Consider the following 27,885-nt stretch of genomic DNA (forward strand, 5'->3'; position numbering starts at 1 on the left):
GTTTGTCTCTTTGTGTTGTTGTGTGGCTGCCCGCCCAAGAAAAAAGGGAAGGAGTTTAGATATGACCACCATCTTTTTATATGCAGTCAAGTAAGTTACCCCAGATGTGAAAAAGTGTCCCAAAAGCTGACTTGGCGCTTTGTTTGTTTTCACTCAACATTTTTTCGCATGTGCCCATGACCATGCCAATCTTAATCATAAAAAAATCCATCCGTGTTCTCCCTCCTGAGCGCATAATTAGTATATTTAAAAAAATGTCTCTGTCCCTCTCCATTTCTGTCGCTGTCTCTGTCTCTCTCTCCCTCTCTCTCTCTGTCTTCTCTGTCTCTCTCAGCCTCTCTCTTTCTCTCTCTGTCTCTCTGTCTCACTTTGCCTTTCCCTTTCTTGGTCAATTCCTTCTTGGCTCTGATTTTCACTCACACCTGGAGTCACTTGCCCTGATTGCACTCTAATCACCTCTCCTGCTCTCTATTAATCATTCATGTTTTGGACAGGTTTGCCAGTTTGTAACCATTCTTGTCTTGTTCTAGCATTATCTCAGCCTTGTTTAGCTTAAAGTGTACCGAACCCGTGCCTCCTTACTCGGCCGCAAATTCTGCCTGCCAAACATTTGGATGTCGCTTTCTTCAACGTGAGTTTACCGGATCACTGACATCTTGGCGGCCCCTGGACCTCGACAAATGCCTCTTGTGACCAAGATATTGTTGCCTCAATGTTTTCTATCTCTCCTGTGTACCATGACCCAATAAAAAACCAATTTTTCTTTCATCCTTACTTCTGCATTGTGCATCCGCGCCATACCGAGCAGGTCTGTTACAAAAATATGGCAATTTCCTGCTGTGGTCTCATGGCACACTATTGTGTGCTTCAGTACACTGGTTGAAAAACACTGTTTTGCATGACACTCTAAGATGGGGGCTATTTGGAATACATATGTTAGGGTCTGGTAAGCCTCCTCCCACCAGTGGGTCAAAACCAGGGTTTTAACTGGGTACAGGTGTGTTGTGAATGGACGGACCGAGACCCAGTTACCCTGAACCCTTTTTAAGGACTTATCGAACATCACACGTCGTCAGGTCATATTTCTCTCTTGTTTCTCTATTGTTTCAAGTCCATCACCGCACCAGGTTTGTTTGTGTTTTGTTTCTGGTTTCTTTGTCATTTTGTTACTTTTCTCCCTTGTATTTTCTTTTTCTAGTTTCGGTCTTTGTTTTTGATTTGGACTTTGTCAGGTTTGGTTTCGTTTGTACATTTAGTTGTTTTGTGAACTCATCTCCTTTCATTTAAATGAAATCCTTCTTTTTGGATAAATCTCAAAATTAGCTGCAGAATCGTGAGCTGTATTCGTATTAAAACAAACGTTTGTTTTATGATGATGATAATTATGATTATGCCTATCAATATAGTATTATTGCCCTGTGACTCGCTGGCAACCAGTTCAGGGTGTCCCCTGCCCACTGCCTGGAGATGGCTGGCATGGGCTCCAGCACCCCCCGCGACCCTACTGAAGATAAGCGGTGCAGATAATGGATGGATGGATGGAATATAGTATTATCACTAATACAGATGACAGTGGTTTGACGATGTTTAAGTAATCATTCTTAATATCCTGATTATTATACAATTGGATTGAAACATTCGTATTAGGCAGTCCTGTCAAACTTGTGGCCCATTATATAATTTAATGTGCCCCGCGAGACCTTAAAATGCATTTGACCAAAGACTACATTTCCCATAATGGCCCTTGTCTTCAATCCCCATGAAGTGACGGCTCAGCAGCACTATATGGCAATGCCAGGGAGTGGAATTGAGAAATAAATTATCCCCAAAAATAGTCAGGAGATTTTTTTTGTCTTGACGTTTATTTATTTTATAAAATTTTGTTTAGTTCATAACATATCGTACATGTGTAGCAATTCATGTGACTTTAATAAGTAATAAACTATTTAGACAAGCAGAATTACTTTAATACTTCACATTCTATTACTTATCGTTACATCAGGGGCTTTGAGAATACACATTACACGGATGTAGCCCACAGTAAAAATATGTTTGTACCGGTGTTAAAAGGTATGAAGAAAGGCCTTTCTTTAGCATGAATAACAATTTGTCATGATTACTCATTACACTCACCTATGCCCGCTTGTTTGGCGCCAGCTGCTGCTGGTTACATGATTGGTTCCCCCTCCTATTTAAGCTCAGTGCTCTCACTCGCCCTTTGTCAGTCCGTCAGCGAACCTCTGTTTACACAAGACATGCATTTTGACTCTGATTCCCGTCACTCCTGTTTTGTCACCCATATCCCACTCATCTGCTCCTTACTCCCTGTTTGTCTCCGGCTATGACCCGTTTTTGACCCCCGACCACGTTCTGATCTCCCGTCCCGGCTAACGACCCGTTTTTGACCAACGACCCGCTTTTTCCCGCTTGACCAAGCTACGATCTCCTGCGCCGGAAGATCCACTTCCGCATTCCAAACACGCTCCGATCAGGTGAGCGGCTTGCTTCCCTCGTCCAGCGAGCACCGGATCGCTGGCGCTGGGTTTTCCTCTATATCTCAATAAACTTGTGAGTAAACGTTACGCATCTGGGTCCTCCTCCTGTTCTTGTCCATACACAATAATAATAATAATAATCATAACACTTATGAATACCCCTACCTGTTGTCTTGGAGTGACACGTTGCAAAAGAAAGCGCTCCGGGAATGCAATTAATTTTCTCTAACATGTACTGTAACGAGTGTGTTTTCTATCTATTTTGAAACTCAACTGTTCACAGAATGTGGTGCGGCTCTGCACTACTTATTTAAACGCAGATCATGACATGACTGTCCTCTCGTTCTTGACGATTCCTCCCTCGTGCACGAAATGGCATTCGAGCAACAATCTGACAGCAAAAGAATGCTGTTCACGACATCACCGAAGAAAAGGCGTGTTTATATCTAGCTACAAAATACAACTGAATATAATGACGGTGGCGCCATCTCGAGCACAGAATACCTGGCCATGAAATTTTCCCTGCTGATAATCTCCCTACCGCATATACACATATTGAAGCTTTATTTACAACTATAAAATGGAAAACTGAAATCGAAGTCAGTTTATGTGCCCATATTTGGTTGTGTGTCACCAGTAGCTAATGGTAGGCAGCAATTGGGGAGGGGGCGTGGCTTATACAGGAAAAACAAAATCAATGGGGCAAACATGAGCACATAATTTATGAAAAAACAGTGTTGAATTGTTGTATTCGTATTTGTAAAATTACTTTTCAGTGGTATTAAAATAATAGCCGAAATGGATGTGGAGTGTCTCAGCTCTGATAGTTTGCAAGCTCTCATGATTGACTAAGGCAGTAAATATGAAGAGTTCACTGCTTCCACACATTGTCTTTTATTTCCTTAATTATGTGGCCATTTTAAAGTCGTTTTAGGGGGTCGGCTTGAATGTGAGTATACAGTATATGGTAATTTGGAGCTGTTTTTGAGTGTGGTGGAGAGCATAGTTACTTTTCAAATGAAGTAACTAGTTACTGTAACTAACTACTTCAGTAGATAATCTACACTGCACTGGGAACAAACTCTACTGGACTGGTTCTACAATTGATGAGTCATAATATAAATAGATAAATCATTTTAATTTGAAAAATATCTGGCAATTTAATGAACAATGGACGAAACAAAATACAACATTTAACATCAATTATAGTAGAATAACACTCTTATTTGGTTTAAGGCGTTAGTTGAAAAATCCCAAATTTGTTCAATCTTCGGTTACCAACCCTGTTTTTCTTTCTATCTTCGTTTGATGACCGGTCATCTACTCTAATTTTTTTGTTGAAAATCCTATTACTAGTTGCAAAATGTACATTTATGCTCACCGATCGCGGTTTAGAATCAACCTGAATCTGCTTTTGGTGTCAGAATTTAAGGTCATACAATAAAACTCTACATTTTAATGACAATTCAAATAAATTTCCAAAACGTTCATCAAATCATGGGTATGTGCTACAAGCACACTCTGGTTTCTCAAAGTTCAACAGTACACAGTCAAATCCAAATGAATAATCCAATTGATATCGCGGCCTCTATGTGAAGCTCTATGAAGAATCAGATCCTTGTCAGTATAAACACACCCTACACCGCACACAGACCTCACATCCTTGTTATTGCCCTGTTGTTGGCTGGAAACTCGTCTCGGTTGCTATGACAACGTCAAGTTTGAAATTACCAACCGGATCCGAGTGATTCTGGTCCACCCACGGGCCAAGCTTTACCTCGTAGTGCACTTCCCCATTCCCCACACGCGGCAGTGAGCCGCAACGTAGCCGTGTCGCTGCAGCCAATCACATGCAAGCTCGAACTGACGCTGACGAGAAAGTTGCAGCTCACAAGAAGCGCACATTTTTGGTCTCCACTCACTCACTCTCATTGACATTTCCACTCGGCTACGGATCTAAAGCTGCACCTTTCGTTCAATCGAAGTTCCACGCGAGTCAAACAGCCCCGCAGCGTGGAAAAAGTAGCAACGACTTTTCAAGGAAAGGATAACGCGAGCAACCATTTGTGTTGATTGTCATCAGGTAAGTTTGATCTTACTTTCAAATGGCATTTTTTCTCTTTCTCTCTTTTTAACTGCCAAATGTTTTATTTTTTATTTCTAAGCAATCAAGTTAGTTTTTAAATGCATAATTAACCAAGTCACTTTGTGCAAATCCCTCCTGTATGCAGACCCTTGAATTGCAACAATGTGTATGTATATATAAAATATATATATATATATATATATATATATATATATATATATATATATATATATATATATATATATATATATATATATATATATATATATATATATATATATATATATATATATATATATATATATATAACTTGATTTTTACCAACCACTGTACATGTAAGAGTTCAGCGTTTTCCTCTATCACACCTGACAGGCCGATAATAAAAATTATCTACACACACATATATATATATATATATATATATATATATATATATATATATATATATATATATATATATATATATATATATATATATATATATATATATATATATATATATATATATATATATATGTATATATATATATATATATGTATATATATATATATATATATATATATATGTATATATATATATATATATATATATATATATATATATATATATATATATATATATATATATATATATATATATATATATATATATATATATCCGGCCTTCAAACCAAATCGACAAGAATTGTTGACTCTAAAAAGCTAATTAGTCCTTGTTAGCGGGCAGATGTCCCCACAGAATTCGCAAAATGTAACAATGCAGTGATTGACAGGCCATTGTGGGAAACACACACTCATTGAACACGGCATTTAAGGTGGTCCTGGTAAATTTATCATATAGTATTTATTGGTTAATTATATTATTCATGGCGTAAACTGCAGATAATAAAACATCGTGAACTGTTTTTCTTTTTTTAAGAAGGCAACAGATGTGTTATTATTTATTTTCGTAATAAATTGCACTTCCATTATTATATTCAGTGTGTTCCAAAAGTCTTGGTAACATTTTGATAAATCAGAAAGCGTGTAGTCTTACTGTTACCATGGAATATTTAAATATGTTTAATGTGAGTCCTTTGGTCACACGACACACATCAAACCAGATTTTGCAAAATCGAGTACACAAAACACATTTTCTGGTCGAGTGAACGCCATTAATGGGTTTGAAAAGAAATACAAAAACCAATATCCTTTCAAAAAAATCACGTTATTAACTTTAATATTACACAACTTTTATATTAATATAATTTAAGGAGATATGGGGACTTCAAATATGCCCAAGACAAAATATACCACAACATACTATTGAAATACTTTAATACTACCAAATGAATAATTCAAAACACTTCTACAGTAATACTAAGAAAATACCACTGCAGAATTATGATAATACAAATATAGTAATACGGAATAGTACGACGGAAATACCACATAAATACAAATACAACAATAGTACAAAAATATTAACAATGTACTACAAACATTCTAATCTGGAAAACTGTAAAAAATGCTACAAAAATACCAGTATGGGACTACGACAATTTACTACTGTGGTATTGGAAGAAAAATACTACAAAATTGCTACTATGGAAATTCTTGAAAACACTTCTACAGAAATACTTAAAAATGCTACCACAGAAGTCTTACGACAGAATTATACAAAAATACAGCTATTGTAACTGGACAGTTTTTAAGGTAATGTAATCTCCACTAAGTAGTGCTTTTCAAATCACTGAAGACCTCTCAAAGCGCTCCACAATGTACTTCACACTTACCCATTCAAATACACCCACACGCCCAGAGCAGAGTCAACCATGCAGGCATTATCGGGGGGCTTTGGGGTTCACTGTCTTGCCCAAAGACACTTCGATCAGTGATTGCATCAATTTAATTAAAGAGTAAACTTTTAACTCTATTTTGGTGACCATATGGTCCATATCTTCGATTGTAAATCAACGCTGTTTTTTAAACTATCTTTTGTTTGTTTTTTCACTCGAACCTAGTGTGTTTTCTATGTGTAACTTTCCAGATGGAGGCTCAAAAAGCACATTGCCCGTGGGGGGGAAATAGCGCCTAGATTAAGCTTTCTTTTTGTGGCCTGACATTAGTTACTGCTAATCCGAATTGGGCTAATTGCTTTCCCAACAACAGCAACTACCCCATGCAACCCCCCGCCCCCACTCCTCACTTTACTTCAGTACATGTAGGAAATATTACACTCCCACTGCGGCCCTTTTGGCATGCAAGAAGAGACAAAGAATTAGCCGCTGGGGCGGATTTGCAGCTTAACCAGGAGAAATCAATAAGATCAACTATTGTTTCCAAAGAAAACTACTCGACGCGCTGATGTGGGGATTGCGCGTGCGTCTTTGTCAGGTTAATAGATGGATGAGTTTTTTGACAGCTGCAGCATGTGACCAGTGAGCCGCAATAACACTTTTGCGCCGCACAGGCAGACCGCCATTGTCGTGCATGACGTCAAAAGATCTCATGCAAATTTAGCAAATATAGCACTTGCAGGGAGCGTTGAAGGTGCACGTGTTGCATCTAGTGCAAGTGTTTGGAGTTGTGGGCCGCAGTGGGTTCAGAAATTTGACCAAGGGTCCAATCCAGGAGACCTATCCATTTTTTTCCATTCATGAATAAATATACATGCAGACATCCACATGTTATGTTTCTTTATGTTTTTTTATAAATATATTAGTTTTATCACAACACTCACACTTAGTAATAAATAATAGTAAATAAGGTCCTTGTTTTAAGCACTACATTTGATATTTACTAATTTTAGTATTACTGTCGTTATTTTTCTAGTTATTTTTGGTAGTATTCCTGCAATCAGATGTTGACAATATTTCTGTAGTATTTTTTGTAGGACTACGCGTAGCAATTCTGTAGTTGTACTTTTGTAGTAGTTTTGTAATATTTCTGCAGGAGTACTTTTGTAGTATTTCCATTGTAATATTTTGTAGTATTTATCTGGTATTTTTTCACTATTTCCATAGTAGTACTTTTGTAGTATGTTCTGTAGTACTCCTATAGAGTTTTTGCAGTATATAGTCGTATTTTTGTAGCATCACTTTAGTTGTATTTTTGTTGTAAATCTGTTGTAATATTTCTGGGGTAATATTTTTGTAGTGTTTCTGTTGTAATATTTCTCAAGTAGTATTTTTGTATTAAAATAACAGTGTGGAAGATTTTTTGTTCTATTGTTACAGAAATACTTTTGGAAGTATTTCCATAGTATTATTTTGTAGTATTCATACAGTAGTATTTTCTAGTACTTCTGTCGTAATATTTTAGCGGTAGTAGTATTCCTATAGTGGTTTATTTTTTGTATTTATGTAGAAGTATTTTAGAAGTATTTCCATAGTAATATTTTTGTAGTATTTCTTTAGCATTTTTTAGTATTTCCATAGTAGTATTTTGTAGTATATTTTATTGTTTTGGTAATATTACTGTATTGTATGTTAACATTCAGTAGTAGTATTTTTGTATGATACTACTGTAGTATTATTTTTGTACTATGTCTTTGGTATGTTTTTCTTTTATGAATGAAATCAAAATTTGATTAGGTCCCTGTTCTTAGTGACTAAATTAGATATTTACTTTTGCAGTAATTCTTTCGTATTTTTTGTAGTTTTTTTCTGTGGTATTTTTGTGTTGTAGACACACAAAAAAAACATGTTTATTATTAGTGCGTCATTTACCATTGTATATATTGTCTTTATGTTTTGACCATTTTCGTTTGGATGGCTGGATGTAAAAGGGGACAGATGGCCGTAGTTTGCCCATTCCTGATCTATTAGCAACTTTATCGCAACTACTCTCATTTCATAAGGTGAAAATCATACGCAGCTCATCCAACTGTGCTCATATGGTAATGGTGCAGGTATTTCTCATATTTAGATGCACTGCAATTGTACTAACGACATATACAGCATATTGTTAAATTGTTGCTTATTACATGAAGTATACCAATACCTGACATTTCTTTCATGAGTTCTATGATGCATTCGAGGAAGGTAGGGAATTTGATTGATCCCATTTGGATTAGGCGATTTGTATTCCAACCTGAAGCGTTTGAGGCAAGCTTAAAACGAAGATTCCTGAGAATGGTATCTGGTAAATTGTTTGATAAGCTTTGTTTTCGTGAATCTGTGAACAAAAATAGAAGATTAATCAATGTGTGTTTACTGGGGTTAAGGTTGGAGTTATGTCTCATTGAAAGCGTGGCCAGGTCATTTTCTTTTTTTACTTTTTCGATTTCACATTTCAAATTCCCGTTTTTAAATGGGACGATGCCAAGCACGCTCCCTAGTATGGATTTGGAATAGTCTGTTCCCCACTTTCCCCAAACGCCTGCTACATTTAATCAACCATGCCTATCAACCCTTAATGAGTCTATGGATAATTACAAATCACGTTCAATTAATTACACATTGCACAACAAGAATTTTTTTTTTCATGTCTATACATTTTTATTTTTAGAAATTTGTTTGAACTGAAATCAATTGATATTGCTGATTTCACTGTAATATAGTAACCGCACTATTTGTCTTTTTTTAAATTATCGTACCTGCTCCAGTTATTTGACTTAATCTTCTTTTGCAAAAGTTCTCATTGGGCCACATTTTATTTATTTGTTTATTTATTTATTTATTTATTTATTTATTTATTTATTTATTTATTTATTTATTTATTTATTTATTTATTTATTTATTTATTTATGTTGCACGGTAAAATAACCAATATTAATGTAACACTATGTAAATAAGGACCGTGTATTTACTGAAGTGATGATCAAAGTTTACTCTTTAAGTGTTAAATTAACACTATTATTACTGATAACATAAAATAAACGTTTAAGTTACATGTTACTAAGTAGCTTAAAACGAACAGTTGTAAATTCAACTCGTACCACAAGTTCCGTGAACATGTAGTCTAAAATAGGCAGTGTTAATCTATTACTTGTAAAATATTCAGAAAGGTACTGTTAAAATAACCACCTTTAAACTAACACTTAAAAAGTAACATTCAAACACTACCTGAATAAATATATGCTCCTCATGTAATTATTTGTTTTCTTTATTTTTCATTTTTACTTTCTGTTTGAAAAATGTCCACTAGAGGGCAATTGTATCCACCACCGGCGTTGAATCGGTACTGATAACGTTACAGGCAAGTCTCTAAAGTTCAACATTTCAACATCCGATTTTAGAAAGCTTTCGGTGAAGCGTTGTTTTATTTCCAGGCGATTTTGAAGCTGTGAATTCTGTACGTGTTTTGTACGTGGTTGTAGAGGTGTTGGAAAGAGGGTAGGGTCAATTGATATAATCTACATGGGTCTATAGCAGGGGTTGGCAACCCAAATATCGAAGGAGCCATAACATACTAAAACAACAAATATAAAAAAAAAAAAAATCTGGAGCAGCAAGACAAAGCTTTTTATACGATTTAAAGGGCATTCATACTTTGAAAAAAACATTAAAAATGTTTGTTTTGTCTGTGTCCTCCTACAGGATCGAGATTTAAAAATCTACACAGAAATTCGTTCCCAAACATTTATTCAATCAATTAAATATAAGTCAAGAACTTTTGTATCGTCTCATTATAATTATAAAAACTATCTCACCGTTTTATTGCAAAACCAAATCCACTTTGCTTTACATGATACTTTGCCGCCATCATGTGGACTGCTTTTACTTTCCGTTTCTCTTCTAGAGAAACCAAATGTTTTTCCATTATCAAACATGTTTGAAAAACTGCCAGGGAGCCACAAGGGAGCGCCAGAGACCTGCATGTGGCTCCAGATCAAGTTTAGCGGGTTGAAAGTCCAACTTTTTTGTGTGATAGAAAACATCTATCTCTGTTTAGCTAATCGGAATACAGATAACAATGCCTGATCGAAATCTGCAATTTAGCAAAACGACGACAAGCACACTGTATTTTTCTCCCTCTTCTTTTTCAGTTCCCAAGTATTTTTGATAGAGCTCAGCCACTAGGGTGGTGCTAAAGAGCCACATGCGGCTCTAGAGCTGCGGGTTCCTGACCCTCGGCCTATAGTCTTGAGCCACCAGTCTAAGTGAAGAGAAACAAGGCAGCAAAGGCTTAAAAAAAAGCACCATCAATGTGTTCGTTTAGTTTACGGCTTGTTTGATGAAAGAGAATTGGCCAAAAGTGTTGTTCCTCGCTGCGGGACCCTCGCACTGACAGTTTGGAGCCGCTCCTCTCGCCTCATTATCTCGCCAGCCCACTGAGGGCCCCTTTCTAAAAGACAGGAATCTCTCTCTCTCTCTCTCTCTCTCTCTCTCTCTCTCTCTCTCTCTCTCTCTCTCTCTCTCTCTCTCTCTCTCTCAACTCAGTCTCTCTCTCTCTCTCTCTCTCTCAACTCAGTCTCTCCCCCTATCCCCTCATTCAAGCGTCCGCATGCAGTCCGGGAATGTGATGGTTGTTAGGGAACCCTCTTTCACTCCCAAAGTGTTTTATTGATGAGCTGTGACTTCTCCCACTTTTTCACATGTCAAAGAAAGTCAAGTGTAGAACGCCATGACTTCATCTCATCATATCCCCCCGCACCCAGAACCTCATTTTGCTCCCCTTTCTCAAATATGTTCTCCCTTCCCCCTCCTGCGTGCACGCACCCCCTTTTTCCCCCTGCATACGCGAGTTTTCTTTTTAGGGTCCACTCCCGCCCCCCATCCGCCATTTTAGACGCAGAGGGGTTGCTTTTGGGGTGCGATGAGGTGTACCCTAATAAGGGCGCCTTTCACCCTGTCACCGTTCTATCATCGGGGAGCGTGTGGCCATGGCTACACACCCATTTGCTCCACTTTTATTTACGCGTGCTATTTGCCGGGCTGGAGTGACGTCGGCCTTTTGCTGCGCGCAAACGCAAGCATGCGTCCATAAAAAGCAGCAGAGCTTGCCTAAAGGCTGCGCTCTTTACGCACGGGTCCTCTTGTTGACAGTTGGGGGGGTTGGAGTTGGGGGTGAGACCCAAAAGAGTCAACAAAAGCACGTGGTGGATGTAGTTTATACACAGAGACTATTCTTTTTGTCACGTAAATGCACCGCACCAAAGTCTTCAAGCGGTACAAATATTTCATCTTATATATTTTTCTTAACCCTCCTTCATCCTCATTTCAAAGGACATCATTAAACTTTCCCATAGAGCTTCCCATAGAGGTCCAATCTATGAAACGTCGTACAATTTAGAGTAAAACATTTATAATATCTGGGAATTTTGGAACAACACTGTGGCGGGTCGTTTTGACCCAAAGACAACGGAAGTGTTAAGGGGACGGTTAAACTTTCGTTCAGTAATACAAATTAAAAAAACTGATCTGAATTTTAGGCAAAAAATACACGAACTACCATCCCAATGTTAATTTTTAATGACAAAAAAATCATAGGCCGAGAAATTTGTATTTCTTTTACTTAATGGAATTCCTTGACCTAGTCCAGGGAATATTCGATCAAAACAAGGATATTGACTATAATGTGGATTAAAAAAGATAAAAGAAAATTATAGCTTACTTTACAAAATGGTATAACTGCTGTATAAACTATAGTGAATTATAATGAACAGCACTGTCTCGAATTACTAAACTAGAACGATAAAGTTCCCTTTTTCCTGTAATTGAAACATGTTTACAGTGGAGTGCAATGTCTAATATCGTTGAATACAATGTTACACCACGTTGGCACTGACAAATAGACGATTCTATTCTATTCTATTCTATTCTATTCTATTCTATTCTATTCTATTCTATTCTATTCTATTCTATTCTATTCTATTCTATTCTATTCAAAATACACAACATTTACGATCATATGTTTGATATCTATGCTCAGTTTGGCTAGTATTGGGCTACATACTAAAGCAATATTTTGCTTTGTATGGAAAAAAAAACACTTATAAACAAGTTATTAAATAATACAATTTGGGCCCTTTTTAAACTCAATGCGGCCTACGACTCTAAATACTTGCTCACTTCTGCGATATAGTGACATTTAATGGTAAAATATTACACACTGCCCCCTTTAATGTTTCTCGGACAAGATTATGTGGATCTTTGCGTGGATTTGTGCATTCCCTCTTAGAAATGTCCCATTTGATTTCCCAATATTCCAGCAAGCGGACGCATCGTCCAATTTGCATGCTCAGGTCTGACTGGAGAGCGGTTTGGGGAAGTTGAGGGAGTGTGGGCAAAGAGAGGAGGGTGGGGATGGAATGGGGCATAGAACACCCGCCACCCATTCCACCCCCTTTTTTCTCTGCTGTGACTCGGCCCAGTTTCCCGCTTTTGGCTGTGGCAGAAGTGGGGGTATATTGGCTGTTTATGGGGCTGATGATGATGACAGAGGTCGGGTCGCGCTAATGGGCCAGTGAAGAGCGACAGAGCAGGAGGAAGGAGCAAATACATTTATACACTTGCTCCCCCTTCTCCAATCGACATAGGTGTGTTCATTCTTTCTCTTACCCCCACCTCCTCCGACTCTTTCTCTCCCTCTCTCTAGCTCTCTCTCTTTCTCTCTCGCTCTTTCGCTCTCTCCCCACTCTCTTTCTTGCCCACTCTCTCATTTGCTCTCTCCCACGCCAGCGCACATCCACGCCAAACTGGCTGCGTTGTGACATCTGAGTTCACTGTCAATCTCTGTCTCAATTCACAGGGAGATCCATCCCCTCCGTCTACTTCTCCTCTCCCGGCTCCCTTTTTGGAAACTAATTTCTTTTTTTCCCCACCCGACCCTCTTCGCCCCCTTCACTCTCACGAGAGAAGACCGGTCATCATCGTGGGTGTTTTTTTTACTTTCTCTGTGCGGGCCGTGGACAAACAGGCTGCATAGTTTGGTTTGGACGGCGACAGGATGCCGCAAAAAGGTGAGAGAAATTATTGAACTCCTTTCTGTGAATGTGTTTATTTTTATTTCTAAAAAAGTGTTGATAAATGGGAATTTGATTCATTTAGTAACTTTGCAGATGTCCTATTTTTATCAAAACAAAACGTTAACAGATATCACTTAAAAAAAATATTGGGCCGTTTTTCGAAGGAAGTTAAGAACAAGTCACGTTGGGGCTAGCAAGTGATCATAGTGAAATATTGTGTGCAATGACCCGTTGAGAAAAGACGTCGGATTGATTCATGCCAACCACTCAGCCAAGAATCTTCTTAAAAAGAGCCAAAGCCCGCTTTTATGATAATAATGATAATAATAATAATAATAATAATGAAATAAATAAATAAAATAAAATTATATTAATATAATTTTTTCTATTTCAGAACATCCAAGGTCGCTGTACACTAATATAAGATAATGATATCAATAAAAGTAGAAATAAAAATAAATACAACAAATAAAACAAAATACAGTTAAAAGGGTGATAATTTGAGGCCGTTTATGATAAATAATCCAGTCTGAAAAGGTTTTGAGCTCAGATTGGAAGATAAAGAGGGTGGCAGAATTCCGTAAGTCAGGTGAGTTCCAACAAACACTGAATGTTTTGTTTTAATTATACTTACAATTGTAGGAACATTTTATTGTAATTAGAAAAACAAAAAATACACACTTTGGCAAAGCAATTAAATCCTAGTGTGTCTTTATTGTCATTAACTTAAAATTCCAAATATTTTTGGGAACCCCGTTGTACAGTGTTTGTAAAAAAGTTTAAACGGGATAAAACCAAATATTTACATACATAAAGGAAAATTCTCTACAAACATATTCTGTGTTGTATATGTATAAATCAAGGGGCGGCCGAGTAGAAAGTGCGTTGTGCTGTGGAAATTAGGCAATTTTTTATTCTATATTACCAAAATAAATACTGATTAAAAGCAATCGTGAATTGTTTAAAATACTAATGAAGTAATTAAAGTAAGTTAAAAAATACATTACAAAATAAATTAAATAAAAGTAAAATATTTTATTTTTCGGTTATTTACACGGGAGGCACCTGCTCTTCAAAATAATGTGTGTGTCACACTTCGCAACAAGCGTGGTCCGTGAGTGAGTGCGAATGTGTCAGAATAAGCATATTGAATTAACAGATCGCTTTTTCGGATTAGAGAAGCAAAATAAATGCAGATCATATGATACAGTTAACCTCGGCGACGTTTAAGACTTTGACTTTTAATAAATGATTTACTAAAACACATGTGCCTTCTAAGTTGGACTGTATACGTAGAATATTTAAAAGTCAAAACAAGCGTTTTTATATTTGTTCTTGTCCAGTAATTCGATTGTGTTGACGTGTGTGAAGGAATTTTAAATCAGAGCAAGGGGATTCATCCATCTTATTCCTGAAAAAAATTGTCCCCCATCTCAATCATTGAAACCCTTTCTTTTTGGCCCCCCACACACCCGCCCAACCGACTTCAACTGAAAAGCCCCTTCTAACGCATTCGTCTTCCCCCAAATTGAGCGCCCTACTGCGCTCTTGTGTATGTGGACGCGCTTTACAACCGCCACCAAATATTGAACAGAGAGAAATAATTCTGTTTCTGTTTACAACTTTTTTTTTTTTTTTAGAAAAAAAGGAAACAAAAACAGCATTCAAACTGTGGCTGCACCGGGGTCACGGTCGCATGTGTGTGAGAGAATGTGTATGTGAGTGAATAGGATGGAGGGTGGGGGGTTTTGGGCAATGCGTGCCTCCGGCTCTTTGTATTAATGTGAACTTGTTGGTGTGTTTAGTTGGGAAGTTGAGCGTGTTTGTGGCGGCCCAGGCCGGGCTAGAAGAGGGGGCGTGGGGATATATTGTTGAGGCCTGGACAACCCCCACCACCACCTCTCAGTGTTTTATTTTCCAGCACTGTCACTGCAAATTGAAAGAAGTAAGAAAGAAAGAAAAAAAAGGCTAAAGTGTATGGACTTCAAGGCCTTTAGGGTAACAATCAGTTTGTTTTTAAGCTTGAAATATTATTTATGCACAACGATCAAATGTTACGTTTGAATCTTTCGTGTGACCGGGGAGGAAGAGAGTTTGGCTCTTATCAAAAAGGAAATGAGGCTGAATTTGAGTACATCAGTGCTAATGTCCTGTTTTGCTCTGTCCTAGGGAGGCATTAAATAGTGAAAACGGCAGATGGTTGACTAAATTGTAATACAGTGGACAGTCAACTCTGCTTTCAGGCAAGTTTAAAATCCGGAAATACAAACACGCAACACGAATCGAAGATGCTAAATTGAATGAAGCAATTAGTAAACAAATAAATAAATAAGGAACGTGGTGAAAAAATAAAAGGTTTCAATGTATACGTGTTTACTATTCTTAAATGTTACGTTAAATGGATTTTCCTATTTTCCATGTGATGCACAGAGTACCACAATCAAGCCACGTGGGAGTCTGGCGTTGCTTCAATGATGCAGAACAGTAAGTTTGGATTCCTATTTCTTGGTTTTTTTTTAATAATTCCGCTGTTTGCATGACTCTGAAAATATGAGAGAAGAAGAGGGAATGTTAATGCATGATTGACATTACTGTCACACACCATTTCATGCTGTCTATAATAATTATTCGTTGCTTTTGAATTGTTTATCAATAATTAGGGAAGGGGGCCGGGGTTGTATTTCTAATCAAAATCAGGAAAAATTGTGTATTTATGCAAATGATCGCATCTGACAGACACGACACCCAACACACACACGTGGCCAAACTGGAAGTCGTGCATTATTTAAGCTGCGCGTTGACTGCTGTCTTAATTCCTGGTGCCACCCAAACGACCCATAAACGTTAAACATGACCGTTTTCTCTCTTGCTGCTGGACAAGAGGTGTATGACATCTGTGACGAAGGTGTGTGCTATACCTTTATTCCATTACATTCTCCATATGCTCCGGTGTCTGTGCTGTAATGTGTTGGGGTTGTGAGGGTGCGCTCGTTTTTACGCACGGCCCTAAATGGCTTTGGCGCGTGATCTCATCCGCGAGGGGGGTCTTTTGCGGGCCCACGGGTTGTCCAGAGGTCGCAGCACGGGCCTTGGTGCTCTTTTGTGCCTAAATAACTCCTGGGTGCGTCCAAATGACACCATATGCTTCGCCGCAATAGACTACAAGGCGCGTAATCAGCGCCCGGCGGGCACTTGAGGGAATTGAGCCCTTTGATTAAGAGTCTGACAGCTTTTATCGATCTGCTCTCTTTTAGGGGGTGATTTATGTGAAATATGACATAACAAGTCTATTAATTCTACCCTAATCCCGGAATTAGCAACAATCAGGACGGATGATAGTGGATTTAGCATAAATCACATTCTTTTGATCCAAAGCGCGCCAACATGGCTGCCGTGCGCATTTGTTGTCAAATACAAACAGGGATGAGCAGAAGGGGGAGGGAGGAGGAGTGAAAACACTACATGTCACTTTTAATATGTTAAGAATCCATGCGCGCCCTCGATTGTGTGACCCCGCCCCCCCTTTCCCCAAGGCAACCTTAAAACCACCCCCACCTCCCTCCGAGGGTAAACGAGTAACGTCCAATTGGGGCTGAGCAATATCCAAATGCAGACAGAAAGGCTCGTTTTTATCGTGCTACTATTTGTCGTGACGATGCGATTTTGCAACGTGGAAAGCCGTGTCACAAAGTGACGTGGCTGCCACAAAGTGCTCCAACTGATCTTTTCAATTAGCCTCGGCGCGCATGATCCGAGGCGACTTCCGCCCATTCCCAGAAATTAAGCTCAAACTTGACGTGCGGCGAGCTTTATTTTCAAGACAAATGTCAGCCAAGCTCATCATATTCGCCACTTCTCCCACCTCCCCCTCCACCTCGTCTATATTTGGAGCTTATTTATTGCTAAGGAGCCCTGGCGCGGAGAGTCAATGTAGCGGCGGGCAGTGCAGGGCGCGGACACGCAGCGCGGGGCGCACACTCGCGGGAGTCAACGTTCGCTTCTGGCTGCAGGTTGGCGCGGGCTCCACAGGCATTTGACCTTCCTATAAAGCGTTCATTATAGTTGTTTTTGCATGTTCGGGATTTTTACATTTCAAGATTTATTTATTTTTTATCCGGGTCAGGCCAGGTCAACACCTGCATGTTTCTTTTAAAGGCTGAATTACGCACTATATCGACGCTATAGTGCATTGCAATTTGCAGTCCTTTTAATTAGAAAGCCATGTTAATTTTATTTTTCTAAGGTGATTGTCCTTTCCTGTGCCCATTCAGGTCACAGCGGCGTCAACCAGCTCGGTGGCGTCTTCGTGAACGGCAGACCGCTGCCAGACTCTACCAGGCAGAAAATTGTCGAACTCGCCCACAGCGGAGCTCGACCCTGCGACATCTCCCGGATACTCCAGGTGGGAAATTCCTTCTTATTTGATGTCTTTTAATTACTTTTCCTTTCATATTACTTGAAATCCCGTTTTATAGCATCGGGGCAGCTTGCACACAAACAGTGTGCACACTTTTGGACAGTGGAGAAAAGACGAGAAAAAAATAGAAATAGACATGCCTGCTAAAGAAAAAAAAACCTGTAGAAAATGCCTAATGTACCATTCAAGGCATATTTTCTGTGTTTATAGACCCATGATGAAGTCCAAGTGGTGGACAGTGAAAAGGTGATAATGGCTTGAACGCCCACACAAAACATTCGCCGGATAGTCCTAAATAATGGATGTCAATTGTGTCTTTTGGTCTCCATCCAGGTGTCCAACGGCTGCGTGAGCAAAATCCTGGGTCGCTACTATGAGACGGGCTCCATAAGACCGCGGGCCATCGGTGGCAGCAAGCCTCGCGTCGCCACGCCGGAAGTGGTCGCCAAGATCGCGCAGTACAAGCGGGAGTGTCCGTCCATCTTCGCCTGGGAGATCCGGGACCGGCTTTTATCGGAGGGCATCTGCACCAACGACAACATACCCAGTGTAAGCCCCCCTCCGCGCACGTGTGCATGCATGACACAACAGCTCAGGGATCCCCACACTTTCTTTCCTGGGAGGGCCACATGACTTTTCCTTTCTGTGACGAGGGGCCTGGTCAGTTTCTGGGTTCTTCACAAAATAAAAGTCCGATGATAAATAATAACCCAATTAATGATATAAATGATAGCCAAATAATCCTCTCTGGTTTCTTCACAGAACTCAAGTCAGAAAATAAATAATAACACTATGTACGAAATAAATAATAAACAAATACCACTTCAGGTTTTTCATTGAAGAAAGGTCCATGCATGCGTAACAAAAACCTTCTGTAGACGTGCACATTCTTAACAGGTCCTAAAACAACTTAATTGTCAGAACACTGGACTGCAAGTGGTATAAATGACTTCTGAAAAGGCAGTCAATTTTATTTAATATCACTCTAGTTTTAGTCACGGTACAAGAGTCAACAATTAATCTTGTTGTGTTTTTCACAAATTATATTCTATTCTATTCTATTTATTCTATTCTATTCTATTCTATTCTATTCTATGCATTGTAACATGTGAAATGCACAAAAAAATAAGATTTGTCTCTAGTACGGTGGCTAAAGAAAGTCTGACGATGAGATAAAACCCAGCCCATTTTTGTATATCCTCTACATCACTGGTACTTCGCTGGTAGGTATACGGCGCTCTCACTGCCGTGACATAGGTTCAAATCCTATTACTACCAAAAATTGCACACCATAGATTTCTTAAGGTTAAAAAAATGCGCGTAAAAATGCTTTCTGGTGTTATTCAAGAAGGCAGGACCAAATATTGAGGCCGTCTGTATAGTTTGAATTAGCTCAACTTGATGTCTTTTGTTGTGCAGTGCGCCTTGACACGTCAGCCAATTAGCGTTCCTCTCCATTGCGCTTTTACGCACGCTGTACGCGCACATAAACCCCTCCCCCCTTTTTTCCAGGTATCATTTATAAAACAAGTCTTGCACAACCTGGTGCGCCTGCATGACTAGGCTGCTAGATTAATTATTATTAATAGCAATGACAATAATAACAATAAAAACAATAATTGAAAACAACAATAAAGATTACTCTTCTCCGCCTTACTGGTTGCGCCTGTGCGCGCATTCCTCAGCCAGTTAGCGTTCATCTTTATCGCGCCTTTGCGCACGCTGTACGTGCACTTCGCCCTCACCATCTCCACTTTTTTTTCCCAGGTGTCATCGATAAATCGAGTCCTGCGCAACCTGGCGAGTGAGAAGCAACAGATGGGCGCAGATGGCATGTATGACAAGCTGAGGATGCTCAACGGTCAGACAGGAAGTTGGGGGACCCGGCCCGGTTGGTACCCCGGAACGTCAGTACCGGGCCAGCCGAATCCAGGTGAGCCATTATCATATCGAACAATGAAGGCCGAGCGTGCGTGCGCATAGGTGGCTTCAATGCCTCCACTGTCCCCGGTGTGGACGTGCGTGACAGCGCTAAGGCGTGCGTGCACAAAGGAATGTTTCCATCCACACGCAATGAAGGCTGATGGGAAAAAAAAACCTCCTCCACGCAACGTGTAATTGCTCATTAGCAGAAGCTTTTGTCTCGCCTTGTCTCTGTCTGCTTACCCTCCTCCTTCTGTTTTTGGTGACCAGCGCAGAGGCGCAAGAGAAGGCCGCTCGGCCTTCAAATGCAACGCAAAATGAAACTGCCTTCTATAGATTCTAGTTGGGTGAAAAACGGAAATGGCGCAAGTGAGGCGCAGCAAATAATCATTTGCTTAATTGTTTGAGCGTCATTTGGATACATGGTAGGGGCTATTAACGAGCACCAAAGCGGAAACGATCACATTAAACACAATTCATTATCGCCATTATCATTATTATAATTTAAATGCATATGAAATCTTATAAGTCTTGTTGCCGCTTGTTTTGTTGGATATATATTTTTTTGTTGTTGCTAAATATTATTATTGCACAGAATTGTGAAAATATATACCTTGTGACTTATTTGGATATTTTTGTCGAGGCTTTGTTATTGCACTTCTTTTCATGGCACTACTGTTACGGTGCACTATTCTTTTTCATTGCACTATAATTTTAACTTAGGCCTGTTTTAAGCACTACGGTTTAAATATTTTCACCTACATATCCTGGCAGTTTTTTATTCTTTTTCTCTTTAAAATTTGTATTACACGTTTAAACTGGAGTTCCATGTCTTATCTCGTTTCATACAATGTTTTGACAACGTTGATATCAATGACAATAAAGACATTTCAATCCAGAATTTAAAATAAATCACTTTGCAATAATGATATAAATAATAATGATAATAATAATAACAACACTGCAATAAAAATGATAACAACAATCTTCAGTAAAAATAATAATAATAACGATAACACTCTGCAACTTGCAATTATCTTTCCTCTAGTAAATGGTATTTTCATATAGTTTTGATGTATATGATTAATTATGACATACATATAATAATGAAATAAAACGCTTTTGTGAACAGACATACAACTAACGACCATAATAATAACAATAATGATATTAATAATAAAAATAGAAATGATAATAATAATTCTGCGGTAGCTGCGATGGGCTCCAGCACTCCTGCAAACATATTAAGAATAGGTGGGGCAGATAATGGATGGATAATAATAATAATAATAATAATAATAATAAAGATAATAATAAAAAATAATAATAATAACGATATTATTATTAATAATAATATAGCTCATAATAATGTAGCATTGTCATAATATTATATAATTATAAAACATTGAAACTACTATCACAATAGGAACAAACAAATTAAAATAAACAAATTAAATCTGCTGCAATAGCAATACATAAAAGTGCTTTGTATATTTATTCATAGTTTATCAATGATGATGTCATCATTCTGCGTCTACAACGTCACCCAATTACTTCCACTTAATGAACACCTGCCAGGAGGCAATGATGTTGCTGCCACCTTTTTGTTTTGTTTCCCGTTTAACGCTATTCCTTTTTGCGACGCGAAGGGAACAATGGTTTCCGAGGTTAATGTGACATGTATAACATCAGAAAAAATAAACGAATGAGCGAAACGAACATGAATGAATAAGTAAATAAAGGATACAATAATGAATAATTATTGAAAAAGGCAATTTTTCGTCCTTTGTCTTGCCCCTGGGCTGAAATATTATCATGAATTACAATCAATATCGTTGTTCGCATAAAACAATGTCACTGAAACACAATGATAATGATTATTATAATAATAATAACGTGAACAACATTAATAGCAGTAATAATGATAACAATTAGAAACAATAATAAAGACAATGATAATAATAACAATAATAATATTAACGAGTGCGGTGGGAGCTACGCGTGTACAAGAAAGGCCCTTTTCAAACTAGCTAATACTTTGAAATCCCTTTCAATAGGATTTAGATTGTCACTCTCTCTTTTCTCAAGAGTGTTTTGATCGGGCCTCAACGCCTGAAAGGTGCCCCAATTGCGTCGCTATCTTTATTCTCTCTCTTTTTTTCTTCCCCCTTTTTGTGCTGCTGCTTTTCCGCCTCACTGCTTGAAACATCGCGATACTAAAGAATGCGTTTATTTTCTCTTTTTTGGCGCAAAAAAAACAAATCCCATCTTGCCAAGCGACGGGCGGATCAAACACACGGATAATAGCCGCAAAAATAACCCCAAATCCTCATCTGCAGTATCGGCATGATGATTATATACTTGAGTCTTTTATCTATTTATGTGCAAGGAAGGTTTGCATACACACTTTTTTCGATGCGATAATGATGTCCAACAAGTGGACAGACATTAGTCAATAAGGCTTTTTGAGAGGGAAAGAGGTTGGGTGGGGAGCTTGCCCTCGCGGTGGTGAATAGATTGGCCTTATTTTGGGGTTGTTTCGAGTGGTGTGCGGAAAAAGGGTGGTGCCGTTTGGGGAAAGGGGACTAGCATGCTCTCCTCACTCATTTGTTTCCAATTGAGGACAGAAATCCTGAGTGGCGTGGACGTGATTAATGATGCTAGTGGATAAGGGTTAACACTGTGGACTCAAAGCTCTCCCCACGGACACAATGGCAAAAAGACTGCGGCCTGCGCAGCTCCATGCGGGAGAGGATCATTTTGTCACCTCACATATATTACATATTAGATATATTACATTATTCTCCAGCCGAGGTTGCGCAAACTGCGGACAGGCAAACCATCACTGGTTGCAGTGTTCTCACTTTAATGGTTTCTCTTTTACTCGTTGCGCTATTGTAGGAGCCTGAAAAGCCTCCATGGCTATTCAAAATAAAAGTTGGTGGCCACCTCAATGGAGATACCGACGCCCATATGGGAACCACTATTGAGTCTGTAGGTGGGGGTGGAAAAGGGAGGGGCAAGGGGTGAAAGTATGTTTGGGTTTTTTGTAAACAGACGCTGGCCAAGTTTTGACATTTCTCTTTTTCTCCATTCCCAAATACGGATAAAAAAAACAATCACATCACTTAGAAACTTTGACACCATTATTGGTTATTTATTTGATTTGGTCGTTTATTAAAATATTTTTTTTCTTCGTAACACTTCAAAAAAGATTTCATTTTGTAGTAGAAACCCAATGTAAGCAGAACGTTGTTAATTTCCAATTTCTTAATTAACTGGGTTGCTTAAAATAGCTTTTAGGGGGGAAACAGTTTTTTGTACAAAAATATTTTGGGGAGTTCAAAGTCCCACTACCCCTTGCAAATATAATAATAACAACAACAATAATAAAGTTATTTTGAAGCAAACCACTGTTGACTAAACTTATTTGCCTAATTTAAACGTGGGCCATTTAAAAAATTACAAAAAAAATAAGTCAAAACCGTTTTTGGGGGGTTGTGTGGTAGGGAGGCTTTCACATAAACACAAGTTTTAAAACTCTTTTCAATGTTCAGAGCAAACCTATATATATATATATATATATATATATATATATATATATATATATATATATATATATATATATATATATATATATATATATATATATATAACTTTGCTTTCGTCAAAGAATATTCAGACAAAATTGTTGCAGTGAAAACACAAAGAGAAAAAAAACCCTACACAGACTGGGATGGTTGAGTTGTAGTCTCATAATTTTTATGCAAAATGATATGGGGTGAATTTTCGTGAAAAAAAAGAAGAAATGTCAACAAGTTATTCTCAATTTTTTAATTTGCAGCTGATTGTACCACGTGACGCCTGATAAAAATTGAGGCCGTTTTCAATCTTAAACCGTATTGGGCTATTAGCAGATAATTCGATATTTTGTTGCCACCTTCACTTCTGATTATAAAAGTATTAACTAATATATTAAAAGTAACATTAGGTCCTTTGTTAAAAACGACGCATTGTTTTTATCCCTCCCGTATGAAACCAGACGGTTGCCAGCCGCAAGACGGAGTGGGCGAAAACACAAACTCCATCAGCTCGAATGGAGAAGATTCGGAGGAAACTCAGATGCGGCTGCAGCTCAAGAGGAAGCTGCAGAGAAACAGAACCTCCTTCACGCAGGAGCAGATCGAAGCGCTGGAGAAAGGTTGGAAACGCCTACCTTTCCCTTTTGCAAAATAACCACTAGCTCCATGACGCCAAACTATCATGAACATATATATAATCTTAATAAGAGAATCATTGCTTTTGTTAAAGTGAAGTTTTACAGCCCTTTGAAGTAAAACTAAAATATAGCTAAACACCTTGACTAAACTAATATTGAGATATTGAGGTTACACACAATTTCCATATAAAAAGGACAGGATCAGGAATATTGGAATCAAACTTTTAGTTACTGCTTGAGACAAAACGAATGTTGTTAGTATTTCTTAAAAATAATTCTCCTAAATAAACGACCCGTAGACTTAATTTTTACATCAAATGAGCTACTAACATCTACTAATAGTACCAGCAGGACTAAATATAAAACACTAACAGTAGGTTTCAGTGTCCGTTCTTTTTTTATCTATTTTTTATTCCTAAAAAAACGTTAAGTCAAGTCATGTTTATTTGTATAGCCCTTAATCACAAACAGTCTCAAAGGGCTGCATATACTTAGATTTGTATTTAATGTTGAACATTATTGCAAGCTATTATGCAACCTTTCAACATTGGCAACTGGGCAGCAGTTCCCTATGATTATTCTGCCATTTTGCAATCACAGAGGATTTTGGCTGAGCTGATACTATACGCGGGTGGTTAAACATATTTTGAAAAAAAGGTTCACTGAACCTTGTTAGAATATTAAATAACGTTGGAGCAGTTTTAGTGGGGCCATATAAATTGCTGATGACTATAACATTTCAATTGAATGAGCATCTACATACATTTACACTCTGTAAAGATAAGTAAAAATTACACAAAAATACAATTTGTAAAATAAACTAAGGAAAGGCATAGGTACCAGATAATGGCACGAGGCTCTGACAGGACATATTTCAGGGTTCAGATACCAGCAACAGCTGTCAACACTGTTATTGGTCGCTGTCTGAGTTGCACTATTAATATATGTCTGACAGGACCATATTAAGATAAAAAATATACTCATAAAGCAATAAGGATAATATAAAAAAGTTACCATTATGTAATTTGAATACATTTGCTATGTTTTGATGTTGAGATTCAAAACAACTAGCATTATCAGCACTTGGTATTATTAAGTAATGCAGGGTAGAGGTCTTATATTGCTGTAAATAAGAGATGTTGAGAATCCCTGTATTAAATTCCAAAATGTTCACTAAAACGTAACTGTAATTCTTTCGTATACCACTAGGAGCACAGGGTAACATTTCTATTGAAAAAGAGCTACTTGGTGTTATAGAATAAGACAGACCTAAAAAGTTGTCAAATCTGATAAACCGAGGGTGTTAAAGCGAAACATATGGAAGGGCCAAATAAAAATTAGGCTACAAGCCGAGGGCCAGTCCGATCGAATGTTGAACACGATGAAAATATACATATAGCCTCGTCAACTTAATTGAACCCATACTAAAAAGGCTCTGTCAGTAACCCTCAACAAGCACAATAGACAAATACCCTTGATAGAAAAATCCCCATTACATGAACATTAAATGAAAGAAGCCGGCATTGTTCAGGCACCATCAGAAGGCTTTATTTTATAATTTAGCAGGTGTGGGCTGAAATCAATTCAATCAATAACATAATGGGGAAGGAGAAGTCATGTAAAGTGTAAATACACAATGATTCCCTTTGAATAATAAAATAATGAATTAGGATAATCTCAGGGGCCGAAAAAAAACTTCCTCGGGGGCTGGATGTGGGCCGCGGTCCTTGACTTTGACATGTGCGATGAACTAATAGCTACTCACTCACTGCCTTCCATTTTGAGAAGGCAAATACACAAGTACACAGTCACTTTAGAGATTTTGGACTTGTCCTTCGATGTGTTTACAGTTGAGCAGACACTCAAAATAAAGAAAAAAGACATCAATGATTTTTGAACAGGCAAGGAGAAAAGGAGACGACTGTACAAATACCGGTCAAGATACAAAAAGTTCCGATTCCTTCGTTTCTATTAATTCTCACAGGTTACAAAAAGCAGATCTGCCCTAAAGGGTGTTAATAGCAAAGAATGGCAATATCAACGGCCAATAGTAACACTGATGTAAACAGTGCATAATCAAAATAACGAACAGTGTGGAACCATAGTCAAAATAACGGACTGGCATCCTTTGCAATTTCCCCTGCAGGTCGCCAATGTTAAAAACACAAACAAGCAATACCCACAAATTGTGTCCTCTTATTACCTCTTTACAAGGTTTGACAAAATAAAAAAATAGGTTCTTCACTACAAAAAGTTAAATACATACATCAGGAATGAAACATAAAAATGTCTGACAAAATCTCCCAAACCATCTCAAATCAGCTTGTATTGTTCATTAAAATGACGTGAAAATACGTCTTTGGCACTGAGAGAGTATTTTTATTTTTATTTTCATGATGAATAGTTAACCTCCTCATTTCCAACATCTCCATCTCAGAATTTGAACGAACTCACTACCCCGACGTGTTTGCACGAGAGAGACTAGCGGCCAAAATCGACCTGCCGGAAGCCAGAATACAGGTGAGCCTTTTTCGGGGAGCGTTCGTTGGTGGCCCTCTGTCCAGCTTTCCCATCGAGTTATGCTGAATAAAGCTGCAATGATTGCAAGGATGAGGCGACGTTTTCCACAAAAATAGATAATTGAGATAGTCGACAATGGAATCTATTTTCGTCTATTGTCATCAGACCTGCTTTTCAAAGAGTGTGGCATTTCTCCTTGAGTATAATCTTTGCTGAGAGTCTCACATGCGCAATAGCATCTCTGTTTAGAGCACGGACATAAACATACAGGAAGGGCGGCGTCTGATGCCTTAAACACCAGGGTAGTTGGGGCACCCACCTCCTGAGTGATTCAAGTAATGTTCAAGCCAATGTGGTCTCGATGACATGCAATGTACATTTAAACATGTATATTTTGCTATAAAAGAGAGCTTGAGCGTTATACCAGACTGTGCCTGATACATGCATTTCTCTCAAATGGGAAGAGCCAATGCCAGCCATTTTTGACAGTTTGACTTTTTTTGAAGGCCCACAGAAAATGCAGTTCTGTAGCCATAAAGGCATAGGGCAGGGGTGACCAACCCGGTCTTTGAGAGCTACATGTCCTGCATGATTTGAAGGGTTCTCTACTCCAACTCAGGGGATGCAAATTTGTAGCTTGTTAGCTTAATAATGATCCAGGGGACTGGAGTCACCCGTACTGGAGAAGAGAAACTACAAAAACACGCAGGTTATGCGGTTCTTGAGGACTGGGTAGAACACACCTGGCATAGGGCATATTAAAAGAAAGTGTGAGCGAATGTCTTTAAATGCTTTTTTTTTTTTTTGCAATTGTGAAAGCTCCAAAATTCAAACAATGCTTTCCATAAACACAAGGACACTGTCAAAATAATATTTGATTGCAAGAACACTGAATTTATGCATGAAAGATGAACTTTGCAAAAACCTTTCAGCGCCCGGATGTTTGACGTGATCACATGATTTTGGTCACCATAGCTATCGCGTTCCTGCGAACGTGCACAGAACCTCATCCCTCTTTGCCCTGACAATGAAAAAACGTGTTTCTTTAGACAGAAAAAAGCTTGAAGCGTTGACTGTCTGTACTTATATATATCCTTGTTAGTATAAACCCACCATTAAGAATTATGTGTCTGCATACTATGCCTATACTCGCCATAGCGGGCAGCCTACACACTTTAATCGCTGGATACGTGAAGCAACACTAGGAAGTTGTACGGGTGACTCCAATCACCTAGATCATTATCAAGCTAACAAGGCTCCCTCGATGTGTGGGAAAAGATCTGATAAAAAACATGGACAACACTTCTGAAAAAAGATTTATACGTATGGCAC

General features: G+C 38.3%; 1 protein-coding gene across 8 annotated transcripts in view; it reads left to right on the top strand.

The window, feature by feature from the left end:
• Nucleotides 1–4,382: 4,382 nt before the first annotated feature.
• The window catches only part of pax6b (paired box 6b), a 32,637-nt gene continuing 9,134 nt past the window's right edge, over nt 4,383–27,885 (top strand). The window contains exons 1-11 of one of the 8 annotated variants that reach the window (XM_088334658.1): nt 4,385–4,578; nt 13,258–13,468; nt 15,644–15,717; nt 15,905–15,958; nt 16,356–16,379; nt 17,746–17,876; nt 18,102–18,137; nt 18,225–18,440; nt 19,659–19,824; nt 23,857–24,015; nt 26,471–26,553. In XM_088334658.1, coding sequence (XP_088190784.1) covers nt 15,946–15,958; nt 16,356–16,379; nt 17,746–17,876; nt 18,102–18,137; nt 18,225–18,440; nt 19,659–19,824; nt 23,857–24,015; nt 26,471–26,553 — 828 coding nt within the window. In that variant the 5' untranslated portion in view covers nt 4,385–4,578; nt 13,258–13,468; nt 15,644–15,717; nt 15,905–15,945. Of the gene's footprint in view, nt 4,579–12,895; nt 13,046–13,157; nt 13,469–15,643; nt 15,718–15,904; nt 15,959–16,355; nt 16,380–17,745; nt 17,877–18,101; nt 18,138–18,224; nt 18,441–19,658; nt 19,825–23,856; nt 24,016–26,470; nt 26,554–27,885 lie in introns of those variants that run through there. The other 7 variants (XM_088334653.1, XM_088334661.1, XM_088334655.1 and 4 more) reach the window with 7 other exon arrangements.

This window comes from Urocampus carinirostris, chromosome 4 (genome assembly GCF_059441175.1).
Source record: "Urocampus carinirostris isolate Australia breed hairy pipefish chromosome 4, RoL_Ucar_1.0, whole genome shotgun sequence".
NCBI lineage: Eukaryota > Metazoa > Chordata > Actinopteri > Syngnathiformes > Syngnathidae > Urocampus > Urocampus carinirostris.